This window comes from Drosophila virilis, chromosome 2 (assembly GCF_030788295.1).
Source record: "Drosophila virilis strain 15010-1051.87 chromosome 2, Dvir_AGI_RSII-ME, whole genome shotgun sequence".
Taxonomy (NCBI): Eukaryota; Metazoa; Arthropoda; class Insecta; order Diptera; family Drosophilidae; genus Drosophila; species Drosophila virilis.
In genome coordinates, this window is record NC_091544.1 from 17,204,998 (window position 1) to 17,224,744 (window position 19,747).

At 41.5% G+C, this 19,747-nt stretch overlaps 8 protein-coding genes across 9 annotated transcripts; 3 read left to right on the top strand and 5 right to left on the bottom strand.

Annotated features, from left to right (window-relative positions):
* The first annotated feature begins 452 nt into the window (after window positions 1–452).
* On the top strand, window positions 453–1,276 carry Edg84A (Ecdysone-dependent gene 84A). The gene is made up of 2 exons (XM_002053494.3): window positions 453–609; window positions 675–1,276. Exons 1-2 carry the CDS (start codon window positions 589–591, stop codon window positions 1,197–1,199), a joined length of 546 nt encoding a protein of 181 aa, XP_002053530.1. The 5' UTR covers window positions 453–588; the 3' UTR covers window positions 1,200–1,276.
* A 1,697-nt stretch (window positions 1,277–2,973) lies between these two features.
* Ccp84Ag lies at window positions 2,974–3,796 on the top strand. Its single transcript, XM_002053493.4, has 2 exons — window positions 2,974–3,070; window positions 3,207–3,796. Exons 1-2 carry the CDS (start codon window positions 3,059–3,061, stop codon window positions 3,720–3,722), a joined length of 528 nt encoding a protein of 175 aa, XP_002053529.1. The 5' UTR covers window positions 2,974–3,058; the 3' UTR covers window positions 3,723–3,796.
* A 2,985-nt stretch (window positions 3,797–6,781) lies between these two features.
* On the bottom strand, window positions 6,782–7,525 carry Ccp84Af. Its single transcript, XM_002053492.4, has 2 exons — window positions 7,399–7,525; window positions 6,782–7,334 (listed from the first exon to the last, which is right to left on the bottom strand). Exons 1-2 carry the CDS (start codon window positions 7,408–7,410, stop codon window positions 6,879–6,881), a joined length of 468 nt encoding a protein of 155 aa, XP_002053528.3. The 5' UTR covers window positions 7,411–7,525; the 3' UTR covers window positions 6,782–6,878.
* A 678-nt stretch (window positions 7,526–8,203) lies between these two features.
* Ccp84Ae lies at window positions 8,204–8,967 on the bottom strand. Its single transcript, XM_002053491.3, has 2 exons — window positions 8,878–8,967; window positions 8,204–8,809 (listed from the first exon to the last, which is right to left on the bottom strand). Exons 1-2 carry the CDS (start codon window positions 8,887–8,889, stop codon window positions 8,270–8,272), a joined length of 552 nt encoding a protein of 183 aa, XP_002053527.1. The 5' UTR covers window positions 8,890–8,967; the 3' UTR covers window positions 8,204–8,269.
* A 1,335-nt stretch (window positions 8,968–10,302) lies between these two features.
* On the top strand, window positions 10,303–11,079 carry Ccp84Ad. The gene is made up of 2 exons (XM_002053490.2): window positions 10,303–10,431; window positions 10,497–11,079. The coding sequence occupies exons 1-2, from the start codon at window positions 10,420–10,422 to the stop codon at window positions 11,010–11,012; spliced, it is 528 nt and encodes a 175-aa protein (XP_002053526.1). The 5' UTR covers window positions 10,303–10,419; the 3' UTR covers window positions 11,013–11,079.
* A 1,533-nt stretch (window positions 11,080–12,612) lies between these two features.
* Window positions 12,613–13,436, bottom strand: LOC6631286 (larval cuticle protein A2B). The gene is made up of 2 exons (XM_002053489.2): window positions 13,357–13,436; window positions 12,613–13,291 (listed from the first exon to the last, which is right to left on the bottom strand). Exons 1-2 carry the CDS (start codon window positions 13,366–13,368, stop codon window positions 12,701–12,703), a joined length of 603 nt encoding a protein of 200 aa, XP_002053525.1. The 5' UTR covers window positions 13,369–13,436; the 3' UTR covers window positions 12,613–12,700.
* Window positions 13,437–15,038: 1,602 nt separating this feature from the next.
* On the bottom strand, window positions 15,039–15,885 carry Ccp84Ac. Its single transcript, XM_002053488.2, has 2 exons — window positions 15,817–15,885; window positions 15,039–15,759 (listed from the first exon to the last, which is right to left on the bottom strand). The coding sequence occupies exons 1-2, from the start codon at window positions 15,826–15,828 to the stop codon at window positions 15,163–15,165; spliced, it is 609 nt and encodes a 202-aa protein (XP_002053524.1). The 5' UTR covers window positions 15,829–15,885; the 3' UTR covers window positions 15,039–15,162.
* A 1,824-nt stretch (window positions 15,886–17,709) lies between these two features.
* Window positions 17,710–18,711, bottom strand: Ccp84Ab. Of its 2 annotated transcripts, XM_070207398.1 has the most exons (3): window positions 18,567–18,711; window positions 17,940–18,503; window positions 17,710–17,885 (listed from the first exon to the last, which is right to left on the bottom strand). In XM_070207398.1, exons 1-3 carry the CDS (start codon window positions 18,576–18,578, stop codon window positions 17,814–17,816), a joined length of 648 nt encoding a protein of 215 aa, XP_070063499.1. In that variant the 5' UTR covers window positions 18,579–18,711; the 3' UTR covers window positions 17,710–17,813. The 2 variants fall into 2 exon arrangements, with proteins under 2 accessions (XP_070063499.1, XP_002053523.1); XM_002053487.4 differs by having other exon boundaries at window positions 17,710–18,503.
* Between the last annotated feature and the right edge of the window lie 1,036 nt (window positions 18,712–19,747).

The window sequence follows — 19,747 nt, forward strand, 5'->3', positions numbered from 1 at the left end:
TTAGACAAAATGTTGAACATTTTAGAATTATCGGTGAAGGTTTCACGAGATTATACAGATGCATAATGTTAAAGTTCAAAGGGAAGAGTTTACTATTTTTTGAATTGAGAATCATTTAAAGAGAAAATAAAAGTGATAAGCATAATTAAGTAGTTAAAGTATAGACCATTATCGATTCAAAAGCTATTCAGCTTAGTATAATAATGTCATAAATATCCACAAGTGCTTTTCTGTTATTGCAATTATTATGCGGCGTGGCAGAAGCACCTTTTCACAAAGCTGCGATGCAAAAGTCAATTACACGACCAGACTACGCCAGAAACCTGTCGATGGCTGATAAACTTGTTGAGATCGTCTCCAATTAGGCGCACGTCTGGAAGTCTGGTGTGCACAGGTATCATCATGACCTTGTCATGCTTAACAGCATACTGGCGGGCGACTGGTAACTGGGACGCTTAATTGTGGCATTGGGTTAGTGTACCATTAACCTGCGTCCAGTGCACTATATAAAGGCTCTGGCGATCTGAAGAGCTATTGTGTCAGTTTAGCAGTCGACAGGACAAAACGTTGAAAATATACTCTACTCAAATGTCTGCTATGTTTACGAAGGTAAGAGCACAGATTGTTGATTCTATAGTAAAACTGCACAAACATTGAACATAATTTCTTGATAGATTTTGTTGTTTGCCGCGTTTTTCGCTCTGGCCAGCGCAGCCCTGTTGCCTCGCAAAGCGGCCAACAGCGAAGACACCTTCGATGCACATCCTCGCTACTCCTTCGGTTATGATGTACAGGATGCGGTGAGCGGCGATGTCAAGTCACAGCAGGAAACACGGGACGGCGACTTAGTGCAGGGCCAATATTCACTGAACGATGCGGATGGCTATCGGCGCATTGTGGACTACACGGCAGATGCAAAGCGTGGCTTCAGCGCTGTGGTGCGACGTGAGCCTCTGAATGCCGCGGCACCAGTCGCCAAGCAACTGAAAGTGGCTGTGCCAATGCCCAAACTGCAGCCAGTCCAGCCAGTGGTGGTTAGAAGCTATGTCGCACCCACATTGATACACCATGCGCCCGTGGCACATGTTGTTCACGCAGCCCCCGCACCCACCATTGTGTCTCACCACGTGCCAGGCCTGTTGAAATCGCCGATACATGTTGCCCATCCTCAAACCATTTCATATGTGTTCCAGCACTAGATAGTGGGAGAGAAACTAAGTCTGATGTCATACATTTTATTTTAATGCCTTTTTAAATAAACTCGATTTTAAAGGAATTGAATTGTATAGTCGCAAACATTAACTTGCATTACGCCTGTTGACACTGGTTTTCATATATGTTTCAAATTTGAATAATACGCAGAATGATTTTGTTATATTTTAGTTGAGGGTATCTTCCAGTCGGACACTCCTGACTAGAGCACGCTTAATTGTTGTTTGTTCTTCAAGGAAACCTTTTATGGCCATCACTTGTCTTTGGAATCTTTTCTTTCTTTCTCTCTCTGATTGCTTAGAGTCTTTCTCTCTATATATCAGTTATGTTTGTGTGTGGAATGAGAATGACAATTGCTTATAGCATTTTAAATGGAGTTACGAGAGAAATGGTTAAGATAGCAACCTTCACTATTTTATAGACTTATATACATCAATAAAAGTAAAGCCCAAAGCTACCAAAATTATCAAAAATATAATTTGGTCCAACCTATACTCTTATTATAGAGTATATTCTTTTATTATATTTGATAAATTATATTATTAAATATTTTTTCTTGACATTCTGAAAGGAAACTGACTTTTTCGTTTTAACTGTTTGATTCATTACCTTTACTTCCCCCTATTTTTTACACACGCGAATTAAACATTCCATATTTGTTCTTCATTTTATCATTAATTTATTACATTTTTATATAAATGTTATCAGTGTTTTTTAAAACATAATATGCTGTTCAAGGAGCGGAAAATTTAGAGATATATTTGTTTTTTTTTTTTACCTCTTACCTCTTAATAGAAATAATCATGTTAAGGCGTAGACGGGCAGTATTTATGCTTCCTATAAATTTTGTTAAAAGTGAAATCGAAATAAGAACTCTAATGAGCTTAAAGTACATAAATATGGGCCTTTATTCGGCTAACTAAAAAATCGTATGCATGTCCAAGATTGGGGTTTCTACATTTTATGTACAGAGTCCGCATCGGAAGTTTGGAAGGTGGCGACAACAAAAGCAAGTATGTGAAATCCAATTAGAGTTCAAATGGAGCGCCAGCGCCTAAACAATGTTTAAGGTCGCGTTAGTCTGGAAAGGGGGGTGGGGGGGGGGGGGGGGGTGTGGGCAGGTAAAGATACAAGGGTGTGCGTGTGTGTGTGTGTGTGTGTGTGTGTGTGTGTGTGTGTGTGTGTGTGTGTGTGTGCATGCAAGTGCACGGGCACAGTCGATTTGAAAAACCGTTGTTATGCATTTGCGCATGCGCTGCATACGATATTACACATAATGGGTGTGCGTGTGTGTGTTTGGTATGTGTGGTTTTCGAAAGCGAAAACAAATGAACGATCGCATCGATTTAGTGGCTCGCAGTGCACAACGTTTGAGTATGCGACTTCTGAGTATCTGAGGCCAATATTAATTCGGCTCGAGTGCGTCCAATTCAATCAAGAAGGCATTATGCCTTAATGCTTGTTGTTGTTGTTGTTGTTGTTATCATCGTCATTGCTGCTGTTGCTTTTGTCACTTGCGCGCTTAGCCTTGGTTAATAATGTGCTTGGGCCGATCGGCTGGCCAATTGCCTGCACCGCCCGCCTGCTACAGCCGCCACCTCCATCACTTCCCCCAGCAGCTCCACCACCTACCACATGGCTTCTAGTCTTGCTCGTCTGGCATTTTAGTATTGGTTGTTTTGTATTTTGGTATTGTCGCCAGCGTTTTGTGACGCAAGTGCACGCATTTGGTTACGAATTCGGGCACATCGCCTCGAGCGCGGTATAAAAGCCCCAGTTGGACACTGTTCAAATCAGTTCACATCCAATTACGGTATCTAGAGCAACCCAAGCAAACCTCAAAACAATGGCATTCAAAGTAAGCCAAACGCCCTACCCCGACAAAAAAATGAATATGCACTCTAAAGGATTAACAGCTGGTATCCTTACACGTGGCCCATCAAGTGCAAAGTGAATCTAAAACGTGTGTGTGTGTGTGTTTCGTCTACTTGCAGTTCACCATTCTCTTCGCCGCCTGCATCGCCGTGGCCAGCGCCGGTGTCGTTCCTGTTGCTGCACCCCTGGCCGCCGTTGCGCAGGTGGAGGAATACGATCCTCATCCCCAATACACCTACGGATATGACGTCAAAGATGCGATCTCCGGCGATTCGAAGACCCAGGTGGAGACCCGTGATGGTGATTTAGTCCAGGGCCAGTACTCGCTGAATGACGCCGATGGCTACCGTCGCATTGTGGACTACACGGCCGATTCCATCAACGGGTTTAATGCTGTGGTCCGCCGTGAACCTTTGGTCGCCGCTGTGGCCGCTGCTCCCGTTGTGGCTGCCCCAGCGCCAGTTGTGCGTGCCGCTCCCGTCGTTGCTGCCCCAGCACCAGTTGTGCACGCCGCTCCCTTTGCCTATGCAGCTGCCCCGGCACCAATTGTGAAGGCCGCCGCTCCTCTAGTCGCCGCTGGCCCAGCCTTCGTCAAGACGCAGTTCGCTTCGCCTCTTATCTCGTACGCCTATTAGATGACCAGATAGGTGCTGCCCGACCTGATAATTGCCGTTAGTTGTTATTGAATAAAGAATGTGATGTCATAGAACAAGCTCGTTGTTTGATATTAAAATCTTTCGCATAGATATTTGGATTTTCACAGCAACCTAAAGTAAGATTTTTTTGGAAAGAGTTGAGTTTGAATACTGCACTTTTGAGTGTACTTTGAAGCAAACCCATAATTCTTCTATAAAATATGTTCTTTGGTTTAGTCGACTTACCCATAGGATATATTATCGAAGAGCTGTAAGCCACTTAATTTACAGTAAGAGTTGCATATGTTACCTTAAAGCTAAAAGTAATCACAAAAAATTCCCAAAGAAATTAAAAAACATTACATGCACAAACTTATTTTACTTTCCCTCTCCAGTGGCCAAAAATTTCAAGGTCGTGCCCGGCACCGAACCACTTTAAAGAGCTATTAAGACCAGAGGGAAGAACTAGCCAAAAGCAAAAGCTACAAAAAAAGCCGCCAAAAGCAAAACGAAATCGCGTAAATGTAAACATTCATATGATTCACGGCTGCCGCTACGTGAGATGCCCAAAAATTCATTTAAAGTTGGCCGAGAATGCGGCATGCGAACAAATTTGTAAAGTCAAGACTCCAAAATTATGTTCAGACTGGCAAATGATGTGGCTTTTGTGTTGATCAACGGCTTTTGGCTGGAGTATCATTAATAATGATTTCTTTTTCATTTTAATCAATATAAAAGAAAGGACGAAAATATGAGAAAACATATTAAATTTTAACGATTTTAAAATTTTGCACTATATATGTTTCAAAGTATTTTCAACTATTTTTGAATTCGGAAAATAAAATCTCAGGCTTAGTTAAACATCTTTGGTCCAAATATATTTCAAATCTGATTAAGTCGCGAAAGGAACTAGCTGAAAATGGCCAGAAAACTGTTAATCGATTACATAAGCGATAAGAAATCGATTTAATATAAGCGCAATAGATGAAGTTATTATTAATTTGCTGTCCCTCGCATACAGAATAAATATCGAAATAACTATGTATATTTTTGAGTTATTCCAAAAATAAAGAGTTTCAGGTCCAGAATTCGTATAATAATGTGAATAAATAACACTTACTAAAGTGTTAAGAAGTATATTTTATATATGAATTTTTTTTTATATTTTATGTAAAACCAAAAATTTTTTAAAGTTGCTTAATAATGTTGAAAACATGTGTACATATAACTTAATTTATTTATGTAATATGTATTTTTTTCTCGTCTGAATGTCCTGGTATATAATTTGTGAGTTTAGTCATTCTTAAAACATGTTAAAAAAATACATGTATAATCAACTAAACATACTTGCGATTTTTCAAAGTATTTTATATTGAATGTAGAATTAATTTGTTGAATTTTTGTTTGGCAGTGCAAACACGCTTAAGATTTGTACGCAGTGCTGGTTTTTACGCACATTTTTGTAATCGCCTTGTGGTTTTATGGGCCAGGTACACGGACAGTAGGTCGAGTAGCCAGCGCCAGCTCGTTTGGATCAATGGTTTGTTGGTGTAATTGCAATCGGTCTGGCACGTAGTGCGTTGTCTTTTCTTAGCCACTGTTACTGTTACTGCTGAATGTATTTGTACTTTGCGCCAGGCATGGGAACGGGCGCAAGACACGAACATGTCATCCGGACAGCTACACAACTCCAAGCGCTGTACACGTGGTAATTAACCATAAAACCTGACTTTGACCTTAACACTCAAAGTCGCTGGTCACTTGTCGCCAGCAGCAATTGGAGGACAAAGAGGCGGCAGTGGCCAACTGTCATTGCCTTGGCACTTTTGGGCGTGTTGTGGATGTGCGTGGAACAGATGTTAAGGGAAAGTACAAGAGCTGCGACCTGTCCATATCCGTGCGTCGCTATCTGGATGATAAGACAATGGCAGCGATTTAAGACAATAAAGCCACGTAAATCATTTTCCAACACATTTCGCGTTGCACTTGGCGAAAGGCCCAAAACAAACCAAATCTCTGACCTTAACTTGTTTGCGAGGCCCAATGTATTGAATTTTTGAGTAAGGCAATTGCATGTGCGTTACATATGGACACATGGACATCCCGTGATATATTCAATACGTCTGCATCGATTTGCGGTGATTGGTGTAAATGTAAACGGTACCAGGCAGATGGTAAATGTGGGGCTGTTCCATTCCCCATAATGAGTTGGAAGCGTGCAATCTGCGTCAGAGGCTGTCGAAAATTGATTTAAAGTATATATTGTGTGCCAGTCGTATCAAGGTGGTGCTTCTGTGAGATCTTTCTGTTGCCTTAATTGAGATGTAATTTGGTGTTGTGTACGTGATTTTGATTTTGTAACTCTATAGGGGATTATTCGAACACAGATGAGGATCTGGCTGTATTGCATAAGTTATTTGAATTCATTCTGTTATAATAATTTTTCTTGTGGAGAGTATCTAAATTATGAATGAATTTGTCCTTGGTATCTCAGAGTCGTCAGACACTATGAGCAGTCTCCATAATTAGCTGGTCTGTGCTACAATATCTATATATAAAACTCTTTGTCTTGGGCAGCTGAAATTTTCACTGTAGTTACCTTATGTGATGAAGATGCACGTTAAGGCTAGGTTTCGGGAAATTCCACCCGCAAGTGTGGAAAAATCAATAAGAACGTTTGCATGCAACTTTTTTTCTTATCATCCGATCGGACTCAAAGTCAATTTAAAATATCTTTGCCGAATTCTCTTGAGGGGTGTTTAGAAAATCCATCCCTCCATGGTGGAAATGGGGGTCAAAGATTTGGTGGGTGACGTTTCGCGCTCAAATTCATAACTATGAAAAATCATTTGAGACGTGTTTCGATTCAATGATGGGCTTCTAAAAGGATTGATTTTTTTCTTGAACACAATTGTAGCATTATATTTATTACATCCTTTCAGATTCCTTCGTCAACTTATAAGTATGCTTTAGTCTTCTGTTTATTCAGTTCATCAGGTTGTTTTTTTTTTCCTTACTTTCTGAATTATCCTATTATCTCCCTGTTAACGTATTCAAAATCTTCATTTGTATATGCTTAGAAATATTCAACAATTTATTCAAGTTAAGGACATAAAAATGGCTTTTAAGTAAATGGAATGGCTGAGGAGGATCCACTTAGTGGTGCTGGTGGTAGGCAACGTGCTGGGGTGCGGTAGCGACAGCAATAGGAGCAGGGGCAGCGACGGTCTTGACCACGGTCTTCACGTGATCGATGGGCACACGGTTGACCACAGCATTGAAGCCATTCTCTGGATCCGAAGTGTACTGGACGGTACGCTTGTAGCCATCGGCATCCACCAGCGAGTACTCGCCACGGACCACATCACCATCGCGCTCCTCAACCTGGCTCTTGGAGTCACCGGAGAGGGCATCCTGCACATCGTAGGCATACTTGTACTGAGGATGGGGATCGTACTCATCATCGTGCTTGGCCAGCACTGGCTGTGCATGGGCCACAGCCACTGGGGCATGGGCATAGGCGACAGCTGGGGCGGGCGCAGCATGATACACCTGTTGGACAGGCAGTACGCCGGCGCTGACGGCGGCAACGAGCGCGAGGATGGCAAAGAACTGCAAGGTAATAGATATACAAATCAAGGACCCGGCAATTTACGCAATAAAAGACAAGGCTTACCTGGAAGGCCATGGCGAGTAAGCTTGAGGGCTTGGCGAATATCCGAACAGTGATACGAAAGCAGAGAAGCTGGGGAATGATTTGCAGACTGCATACCACCTGGTTTTATACTCCAACTGTTACTCGCCAAATTGAAATAATGTTTATATATTATTATTATTTTTTTTTGCTTTTGCACAATATATTTTTGTCACTCGTATTTATTTTTGCTGATTTATCGACTGCGAGCGAAGTAATTACGCACCGAAATTCATATAGTATTTATTTATGCAACAACTGCGACATGTAAATGTGCGCAGATTAGTGTCATAGGTAAGTGGTGTTCAATACACAACCACACGAACAGACAAACGCACAACCACACCCTCTCCAATTGCTGCTGTTTGACCGCGGGCAATTCGTGTCTTTGGCGCTTTCACAATTTCGCCTTGAGGGCGATATCGAATTAAATGCATATACATATAAGTATTATTAACACTTTATTTGCCAACTGGATGGCATATGTTATTTTTAATTATTTTAACTGGGACTATTGTAATCATCAATAATCAAAAAAAGCATATCAATTCTCTTCAACTCTTCAACAAAATATTAAAATGTTTAATAGTTGTAGGTTGGGGGTGAAGTTTTAAAAATGCAGTCCCTAAAATCCTTTTCATGCATTAAAAAAAACTCTCACAGGCTGGGTTTGCAATCAAGAACATTTAAGAGTTTTTAGGTTTTCTCAAATTTGAAAGAATCTGGACATTCAAAAAACTCCTACCAAGAAACGCGACTACAATCTTTTTGTTCAAGAAAAACAACATTTTTAAAAAAGAATCACATATAGTTTTATAGTCATAACCAGGAGCACTATTTAAATCAGGTCAAGTTACAAGTTCCTAACGGCATAGGCGGGCGCGGTGTATCGTAGAGGAGCAGCAATGGCAGCGGTTCTCACAACCGCGAGGGGAGCAGAGCGAACGAGGGGCGCGGATACAGCAACTGGCGCAGAGCGCACGAGGGGTGCGGAGACGGCAACTGGAGCAGAGCGGACAAGCGGTGCGGATACAGCAACCGGCGCAGCATTAACCACGGGCTCAGCAACGGCGACGATAGGTTCACGGCGCACAACGGCATTGAAGCCATTGATGGAATCGGCGGTGTAGGTGACGGTGCGCTTAAAGCCATCGGCATCGATCAGGGAGTACTCGCCGCGGACCACATCGCCATCACGCTCCTCCACATGACCCTTGGAGTCTCCGGAGAGGGTGTCCTGCACATCGTAGCTGTACGAGTACTGGGGATGCGGATCAACCTCCTCCAGTTCAACGGTCTTGGCCAGAACGGGTGCGGGTGCTACGGCAACGGGTGCCACAGTTCTCAGCACGGCCGCCTGGGCCACGGTGAGCATAGCAAGTGCGAATGCGACCTGGGGAATGTTGAAGAATGGATTAGTATCCTAGTGTAATCCATGTGCCTGAAAGCCGCTGCTTGTACCTTGTAAGCCATTTCGTTGGGATTTGATTGGAGGATAACTCGGTGCTGTCTGAAGCAGAAGCTGAACACTGAATGTCTGACCAAGCTGCGGCCATAAGGTTATATAGTCAACTCGCTGACATTGATGACACCTAATTGGAATTCATTTTTGGCGCTTCGCAGCCCCGCGCTGATATTGAAAGTGCATTTGCGGGTGGACGCTGCCAAAAGCTAGTCACGTATAAATGTCACGTACGTTCTTCGGTTCTCCAGCTGGGCCAGTCGTTTCAATGGGTATCTTTAATTAAAAACCCATAGTGCATATTACTTATTTATGCTCTGGCTCCTTAACTATGCCTCTTACAGTTTACAGTTATTGCACAAAGAAAATTCCATTTTAAATTGATGGTGTGCGAATAATCAAAAACAATTTTTGATTTCGAAAAATATGCCCAATGACTTACAATTAAGTATTGGATTAAATATATTTTTGAATATATGTCTGCCAAATAACTTAGTAAAATAAATTATTTTCATATTTTATATAATATAAATGTGTTTCTTAGAAAATAGAGTGGAAGTTTTAACTGCGAATTCTTATTATATCGCCCATAAAGGAGGCAATGATTACATTTTAAAATATTACATTAACAGATGGATATTTCGGTTCTTACATTAAGAGATAGATACTACCTTAATTAAAAAATTTGTATTTCTTAATCTCAGGGGAGGTCAACTGGGTGCTTCCTTTAGAGACGTTTAATTGTTATGCTGCTATCAAGCAGGTTGCATGCCAAGTTGTTTAAATGGGTTTGCAGACGTCAAGTTAGTAGTTGACACAATTTTCGTCAATGCTGAATGTAATGAAACTGATGAGTTAATTACCTGAGTCGTAAAATAATTATTCTTATTCCAAAGTAACGCTCAGTTCACGAACAAATTATATGTTCATTACATTACATTACATTTGAAATTTGGAAGCAGTAAAAAATCTTCTTGAATAAAAATGGTTAAATGAGCTACTTATAAATTGCGGTATGTCAACATAGGTTTTCAAAATTTTAAACATTATATTATTAAAATTATGATTGCCTAATTAAATCTATAAATATGTTTACCCATTAAAAAAAAATGTTCATATTAATTAAATTGAAATAATTGTTTTAAATATTTTAATTATGACAATTAGCCATGCATTGCGCATGTGTCAACATTTTTGTGAAGGATTAACTATTTCATCGTTGTGGAGCAAAAAACCAGTTTTCGTCCACCCCCAGTAAATGAAATGTATTTAGATGACGAAACACAAAACATATAATACGTACAACTCGTTCCTATGTATGTGTTTTAGTAGACAATGTACTCACACTCGCTTTTAATGTTACATTTTCCACACATATTTAGCATAAATGAATTGCACTTATTACGCGACTTCGGCGACGAAGAGCCAGACCCCGATTCGGCAGGTGGATCGCTCTATATAAGCTAACAGCAAGCAGCAGCAGCAATCACAGTTCAAATTGCTCTCAGCCCTCAACAGCAGCTCCACATAACACAAACGCAATGGCATTCAAGGTATGTCTGCAAGACATTTTTTGCAGGGTATTGCGGAATATAAATTCGGGCTTTTCTTTATCTAGTTCATCGCACTCTTCGCTCTGATCGCCGCCGCCAGCGCCGGTCTCCTGCCCGCCGCACAGGTCTACCATGCTGCGCCCGCTGTGGCCCACTACGCCGCACCCGCTGCCGTTGTCAAGACAATTGCGCCCGTTGCCCAGCACGTTATTACCAAGGCGGCCGAGGAATACGATCCACATCCTCAGTACAAGTACGCCTACGATGTGCAGGACTCCCTCTCCGGTGACTCCAAGAGCCAGGTGGAGGAGCGCGATGGTGATGTGGTCCGTGGCGAATACTCGCTGGTGGATGCCGATGGCTACAAGCGCACCGTCCAGTACACCGCCGATCCCATTAACGGCTTCAACGCTGTGGTCAACCGTGAACCCCTCGTCAAGGCCGTTGCCGTTGCTCCCATCGTGAAGACCGTTGCCACCGCCCCCGTTGCCCACTATGCTGCTCCCGCTGTGGCTCACTATGCAGCCCCAGCTGCCCACTACGCCACATATGCCGCCCCAGCTGTTGCCTACCATCATTAATATTGTTGTTCCTCTAGTTGATTTGTTATAGTTAAATATGGAAGAAATTATATTATTAATTAATTTGAAGAAAAAAGACTCTTAATTTAAAGCATGCCATGCCTTTCTGGAATCGCGATCCAAGTAACATTAGCCGATTATGCCCACACGCCCAACTGAATTGCTTTTGGTCGCAGCTGTTGTCAATTAAATATGGTGCGACATTGAAATTCCATAGTGAAGTAAGGTTTTCAATTACGGCTCCATTTGCTACACTCCCCAAGCAATCACCATGAAAATGAACTCTTTTAGTAGTGCCTGTATTCTTTGATTTCAATCTTTAACTTAGACAACATATCTGATTGATGTATTTTTTTTTAAGCTGTATTAAAACTGTTTTGGTTGCATGCAGTGCTCAACATGATTCCGGATGAGATTTTGCTATTAGAGTCAATTGAGATTTGACGGCTTTTTGTCAGCTTCGGCATTTCCCATTCCGTTCCAAACATGACTCGCTCTATATTACAGGAACTGGTTTGCCACTGTCCAGACACAAGTCAGACTCGGTAAGATAGTTTTATTACTGATGTTATACCCTCAACCCATTCAAAATGGCAAGAGGGTATAATTGTTTTCTGAGAATTTATGTAAAAGACAGAAATGTAAGTTATCGCCGATTATAAGTATATGTTCTTGATCAATGTACTGAGATGAGTTCCAGCCATATCCGTCCGTCTAACCGATTTCGGAGCTAAAGCTAGAGACGGAAAAATTCAATATGTATATCTTTGTATGCCATATGTCGACACAGTTTGTCATTTGTTTTGGATATCTGTTTCCATTTTCTTATATATATAAATATCAATTTTATATATACAGATTTTTCATTCTAACTCGAAAATTATTAGATATTTAGTTTATGCACACGTTTAGTTGTTTGCCATATTTAATGTATTTTAATGTAATCGTTGGTTGATCGGATTATAAGCACGAAAGCTATTTAAAAAAGCATTGTTAATCTTATAAGGTAAAGGGAAGAAGAAGCGCAAAACGCTAGGTATACTGCGTATGTATTAAGGCAAACTATAATGTTTGTAACGAAGCTTGGCGCTGGGCTTAGGATATATCCTATTCGATCACTAGTATAATGGATTTGAACTTAATTAAATTTGAGCTAATTAAAGTGTGTGAGAAAATTGAAAGGCCCACAAATTTAAAAGTTAGGCAAAGTGAATTTAATAAGCTCCAAATTTTTTTATTGTCAGGTCGGGAATGAAATCCGTATAATAATATTGTACGCAGAAGTCACAATAAGTTAATACTACTAGATACAACTGTTTTAGTCAATGCAATTTATTTACTAATTATATATGATATATATTCTATCTGAATCTCTAAAAAAAGTCATTTACGTGTCACAGTTGCAAATGTCACTATTATCTGAGAAATCGTATCATCAAAAATATCGTTTCTTACTTTTCCAATTTCTCTGTACGAATATTCCAAAATAAGGATGATGCAAAATTATACTCATTTTTGAGATCCTGTTTAGGTCCATCTAAGAGACTCAATTTCTTCCAAAATTAAGCAGAAGGATAAGAAGAGTAAGACCAAATGTTAATGTAAAGGTAAACGAATTATTGTAATTTATTTAAACTTGGCAAGTTAATTGCAATCAGTTTCAGTCAACACATATAACAAAATGGCATTTAGTAATGATGAGCCACATGGACGGCTGGGGCGGCATAGGTCGAGTAAGCCGGGGCGACGGTCTTCACAACAGATGGGGCGGCATATGTGGCATAGTGGGCAGCGGGCGCGGCAGCGTAGTGGGCAACTGGAGCCACTGTCTTCACCACAGCTGGAGCAGCATAGTGAGCCACAGTGGGGGCAGCATAGTGGGCAACGGGGGCAGCGGCAACGGCCTTGACGAGGGGTTCACGGTTGACCACAGCGTTGAAGCCGTTAATGGGATCGGCGGTGTACTGGACGGTGCGCTTGTAGCCATCGGCATCCACCAGCGAGTATTCGCCACGGACCACATCACCATCGCGCTCCTCCACCTGGCTCTTGGAGTCACCGGAGAGGGAGTCCTGCACATCGTAGGCGTACTTGTACTGAGGATGTGGATCGTATTCCTCGGCCGCCTTGGTAATCACGTGCTGGGCAACGGGCGCAATTGTCTTGACAACGGCAGCGGGTGCGGCGTAGTGGGCCACAGCGGGCGCAGCATGGTAGACCTGTGCGGCGGGCAGGAGACCGGCGCTGGCGGCGGCGATCAGAGCGAAGAGTGCGATGAACTAGAGAGGAATGGGTATTACATAAACTGCTGTTGTTCGTCAAAGGGTACTCCAGATACGCATACCTTGAATGCCATTTTGAAGAGCTTGGTGTGTGACTGAAAGCGTGTGCTATCGAATGAAGCGAAGTCTGCAGTATGATTAGAAATTGAGCAGTCTGCGGTTTTTATAGAGCAAACGGCATTTGGACATGGGCAGGTGCATGCCCGAGGTTGTGCGTTTGCTGCGGCTGCTCATTATTGTTAAGCAAATTACACACAAGCTCCGTTGGAAACAAAGAGGAGCGAAAGGTCGAGCCGAGCCGAGCCGGGCCGGGCCGAGTATTGAGTGCAGGGCGAACGCATTTGTGTGAAGAATGTGGAGCAAATTAGGTCTTGTCTGGCAATTGGACATACCATTGCTCATGCTCATGGACGCATGTACCGTCGAGGTTCCGGACTCCGATCTACACAACCATCAAGTACGCAGCCAAAATCTGCCCGCGGCTACTTGACATTCAATTTGTGTGCGCGACATTACAATTGCAAAAAAACTGCCATTGTTGCTATCGGATACTTTTGGCATGCCAAACCGGTTAGCTCAAATGCGAAAATAAATACATATAGAGCTATATAGAGAGCTAAACTATATAAATTACACATCGCATTCATACATAAGTGTATGCTCTGATTGTTGACTGTTAATGCGGCTGATCATGTTTAATGCCTTGTGGGCAAAGAAACAAATATTCTTTTGCCAATTTAATGGAATTCGGATCTTTTTAACATTGCACAATTGATAGTACATATAGTGAAAGTATTTCACTGAGTTATATCTTTCATCTAATTGGAGAATAATCAAAACAATTATATTTCGAAAAGTACTTGGCTTCAGCTGTCTAAATTGTAGTCCTTAACCTCTAACCTTACTTTTGTAGTTATTAATATTTATAAAATCCATTTAAGTTGCTTATGTTTTTCAATATATATACTTAACTATAGTTAATTTATTTTATATCTTAAAACGTTGTGAAAGCATAGTAGTGTGATTCCTTTGCTTGTGTGAACGTTTTCTACAAGGAAAATACGCGGCGACATTTAGTGCTTATTCACATTGTTAAAGTGCTAATAATTTTTTATTTATTGCATAAAAAGGAGTTGAAAGCAGGGAGATAGAAATGTAGCTGAAAATGTTCACATTGCAGCGAAAATATAATAAATATAAAAACTACGTATTGTGCAAGCAGACTATAATTAATGTGAGGCTTAGACTTTTCACACTTTCTTTTCGTGCTTTGGGCTTTTGTGCCTTTGTTTACTTTTACGAAATTTGTCAATCAGCTGTTCGGTAAGCTGCCAGCTATTCACAAATGCTACTTTAAATCTATATCAGGAGGGCCACTTATAAATTAATTTAAAAGTGTTTTATAAAATATATTGATAACAATAGTTTCTCGATTCTTGCCATACTTAAAAAAATATTATAGGTGTTATGTTCATATATTTAATGCTAACTATAATGATCAAAAGAAAGAAAGAAGTACAAAATATTTAATTTAGGCTTGGTGTATTTTAATTTCGTTTCAGGGTACTTTGAAGCCTAGCGCTCCTATGTGTTAGCTACTACTTGCCGCAATTGCTATTAAAGCTCAAAGACCTCCTCTTCCTCAGCTTCGTTTGGGATTTTATACCGCATATATCATATCATATCTCAAATATATGATATCCTTCGATAATGAATCATTTTTTGCCAACAATTTTAATGCATTAATAAATTTATTAAAATATTTACAATAGAACTATTTAACAGAGCCTATGGATCTAGATATGTTTTAGAAATGGAAACGTGGAATGGAAGATGCAATAATACTTTCGTCGGCGCAAGTCGTAGCTCTAGTGATGATAATAGTCGTGGGCATCATGAGTAGCTGGAGCAGAAGTCTCGTAGGTGGCATAGTGCTCCTGGTGCTGGTGTTGCTGGGGCTCGTGCTCGTGGTGAACATTGTATGTGGGTTGTGCGTGAGCGGCATAGGTGGGTGCAGCGTAGGCGGGAGCGGCATGGTGATACTGTACGGGCGCAGGTTGAGCAGCAGCCACCAGTTTGTGGTGTGTGTGCGACAGTGGCTCGCGATGGACGACTGCATTAAATCCATTAACGGAGTCAGCGGTGTACTTCACGGTGCGACGGAAGCCATCGGCATCGTCCAAGGAGTACTCGCCCTGCACCACATCACCGTCACGGGACTCCACCTGGCTCTTGGAGTCACCAGACACGGCATCCTGCACATCATAGGCAAAGTTGTACTTGGGATGAGGATCATCGGGATAGACCTCATGGGCGTGGGCGTGTGCGTGAATGTCGTGTGGCTTCTGGTAGATCACATGCTGCTGTTGCGGCACCGCAGCGTGATAAAGCTGTGGCTGCTCGTGGTGTTCCACAGGAATAAGGCCAGCGGATACGGCCGCGATGAGGGAGACCAGTGCTACGAACTGCAAAAACGAGAAAATGATCACCATGTTTCTTACACCTGGGATTATTGGACTCACCTTGAAAGCCATTTTGCTTGGATAATGAGGTTTTAAGACTAAGACTGAGCTGTGTACTCCTTCTGCCGAAGTCCGTGTTGTGAATAATAATTGAACACCAATTGCATTTGTATTTATAGACGAAATTTGATGGTGGCCACCAGGGCCAGAGCTTCAATCTCCATTGTTTCTGGCCTTTCTTTCACTTTTTCGTAAGTTTTACACAAATAATTTGAATTTTAATTCATTTGCATGTCTCTCTTTGTATGGTTTTTTTTCTTCAGTTACCAAACGGTTCGCCGCTCGATCCATTGCCGATTTGCACCCACGAGTCACACCCATTTGGCCAACTCGCTCTCGTACCGTTGCCATTGTTATGAATGGAAGACCAACGGCGGTACGAAATAGCCGGCAAACAAAAACACATGCAGCTAACAAAAGACTCAGGCGAGCAACTTGGCTTCGATAGCAACCGGGATCGGGGTCGGGTTGCGGCCGCGTCGAGTCATGTAAGTAACCCAATAAAGACAACTTGATCGATGCCAGCATTGCACTTGACACACACATACACACACACCCTGCCCACTCACTAGCTGTCCAGTTGGCTCACTGGAATGACCTAAAAAGCTACAAAAATATTGAAAAAAAGTGGCTACACACAAATACTACGAGCACCGGGCCCATGTCCAAAACTCTCGACTTGTTGTCAGACATGTAAACCTGAGCTTTTAGGTTGAAGCTTTTTCTTCACTTCATATGTATTTTGTTACTATCGATTTGTGGCATAAGTGCTCAATCATGCCACAACAAGCCCTCACAAATATACACACACACATGTACACATATAAATCATAATGTGACTCAACTCTTTGCAAAGTGATGTAATACTAAATAGGTCGCTATTCAAATAGATAGAATTTCATTTAAGGTCATTTTTTAGAAAGATATATAGGTCGCTATTTAAATTGAAAAAATTTCATTTAGGGTCATTTCTTAAATCCATGCATTAGTTTTATCGACATTTGCCGCCCAGGGAAACTATATGATATTTGAAAATAAGTGAGAACCGATCAGATAGTGAAGAAACTGCATACATCGGTTTGGACTTTACTTTGACTTTGCTAGTCAGTTTGTCAGGAGAAATCGATTTGTGTATAGAGATATAACTCAAGTTCAAGTTAACTTTTTCAGTTCTAGCAAGAATTCATTGACCTCACGGACTTTCAATTTCAATTTCAATTCATTTGGATTGAGTGATCCCCGCCCTGTTTACTGATAATCAAAAAATAATTAAATTAAAAATCCGATTTAAGTACGAGAAAGGTTCAATCCCATTACTCAACAATTATTCAAACGCGAATAAAAAACGGTAATAGAACTTTTGATCTCTGTGGCCGGGTGTGACGTGCGTCTGGCCAGTGGCAAGCCAGTTCCAGTAAAATAGAGCGAGTCATGTTTGGAACGGAATGGGAAATGCCGAAGCCGGCAAAGATTTGCTAAATATAAATGAAACTTAAAACATGAACCGGAATCACGATCGAAGAATGGTATATATCAATATGTATCTTTCAGATGAATTCCCCTTGTGGCTACTCAAAACACGGAGATAGCCACAGTCACGGCTATAAGTATTGATACATTGTTTGTTGATGGGATTACTTAATTTTCATGGTGATTGTTGGTTAGTGTAACAAATGGGGCCGTAATTGAAAACCTTACCTGACTTACGAATTTCAATGTCGCACCAAATTTAGTTGGCAACACTTTTTGCTGAAAGCTAACCACATATGAAGGTGGGCGTAATCGGTTAATGCTATTTTGAAATCCAATGCGAATCCGGAATGGTATATCCTGTAAGTACTTATAGCTGGCACCTTTGCTTGCTTACCGATGAATGGAAACAGAGAGATTCAATTATTTTTCATGTATGCATTAATTTTATTGTCGAGGTCAATAAATAAATGTACTGTAATATGAACAACGATTCTATATACGAATAAAAACAAGAATTCAACATTTTAGTGGTGGTAGGCGACGGCTGGTGCGGAGTAGGTGGCGTAGTGGGCTGCGGGGGCGGCATAGTGGGCTACCTGAGCTGGTGCAGCATAGTGGGCCACCTGAGCTGGTGCAGCATAGTGGGCCACCTGAGCTGGGGCAGCATAGTGGGCCACCTGCGCTGGGGCGGCATAGGTGGAGTAAGCTGGAGCAACAGTCTTGACAACAGCTGGGGCGGCATAGTGAGCCACTGGAGCTGGAGCAGCATAGTGGGCAACTGGAGCGACCGTCTTGACAACAGCTGGGGCGGCATAGTGGGCGACAGCGGGAGCGGCATAGTGGGCAACAGGGGCAGCGGCAACTGTCTTGACCAGAGGTTCACGGTTGACCACAGCGTTAAAGCCGTGAACGGGATCGGCGGTGTACTGAACAGTGCGCTTGTAGCCATCGGCATCCACCAGCGAGTACTCGCCACGGACGACATCACCATCGCGCTCCTCCACCTGACCTTTGGAGTCTCCGGTCAGCTTGTCATCGACTCCGTACGAGAAACGGTACTGGGGATGGGGATCGTACTCCTCGTTGGACTTGACCACCACCTTCTGGGCCACAGCCACGGGGGCACCGTAAGTGGCAACTGGAGCAGCTGCGTGATAGGCCTCGGGCACATAGCCAGCGCTGGCCACGGCGACGAAAGCGAGTGCGAAAACAAACTGGAATGCGGCGAGATAATCCATAAGCACACATAAGTGTATCCATTGTCCAGGGGTACTCACCTTGAATGCCATGTTGTTGCTTTTTTGATTTGGTTGAGTTCTTTACAGAAGCAAGAGCGGATGTCGAATGATACTGTTTCTGGGCTGAGCAAGGTATTTATAGGCAGTCGCAGAGTTTTCACTGATAGCCGATTTGATTATATCTGCATAGCGGTAACCGTAAGGTGCTTACCTGTGGCCTTCTGCGTATCATGTTCGAAATTAGCGCAGTCACCACGGCAGGCAGCCGAAGAGATTGTCAAGCTGTACAGGGCACAGAGCTGCTGTGGCAGGGACAGGGACAGAGGCAGCGACAGCAAGTGCCGTGGCAAAGGGTATATTATTTAGAAAGGATTTGCGATTTCCTTTACAGCTACGAAAACGTCTCAAAAGTAACCCACGTACAGGTACTTGGTTTTTTCGATCAAATTGCAGTTGCTTATGCGAAAGATTATAAAATGGAATTGAAATAATATCTGCAGGGAACTGTGGGCGAAAGGATGTGCTGTAGGTAAGGTATATTTAGGTTTACTGTAAATGTGCCCTTGAACTGTGTGTGCACATTCTAAAAACGGACTGCTTAATAATCCCATGCGTCCATATGATGGGTTGACAAGTTATTATTATTTTATTTACGCTACAAAAAAATACAACGTTTTTTTCCTACAGCCAGTTTTATTTGTCGTATGTCGTATAAAGGTAGCTTTTAATATTAAATTATTCTCCAATTAATACATATTAAATAAATCATTTATATATATTGGTATGTATACAATATAGAAATATACGAAAAAATATATTTATTTACATTATATATCTATATATGTATTATTACATGTATATGCTTTATTTAAGTGATATTTACTAGTTTTTGGATAGTCTCCATAGTGTGCATATGTCAACTCTGAGAATATATTTACCACATCTTAAATATTTTCTTTAAGAATGTAAAGTAAATTTCTTTGATTTCTTTTAGCTGGATCTATATTTCTAATGAGAAGAACATATTTTCTGACAAGGCGTAACTCTTATAGGTTTGTACAATTCCCACTTCCATTTCGAGCTTCAAATAAATTTATCAGTATGTGGAGTCGATTATTAAAGCTTTATGCTTAATTCAGACTGTCAACATTTTTTATTTATATTATTTATATATATAATATTGCCTTAACACCTATATATTTTACGTTAAGCTTTTCTAA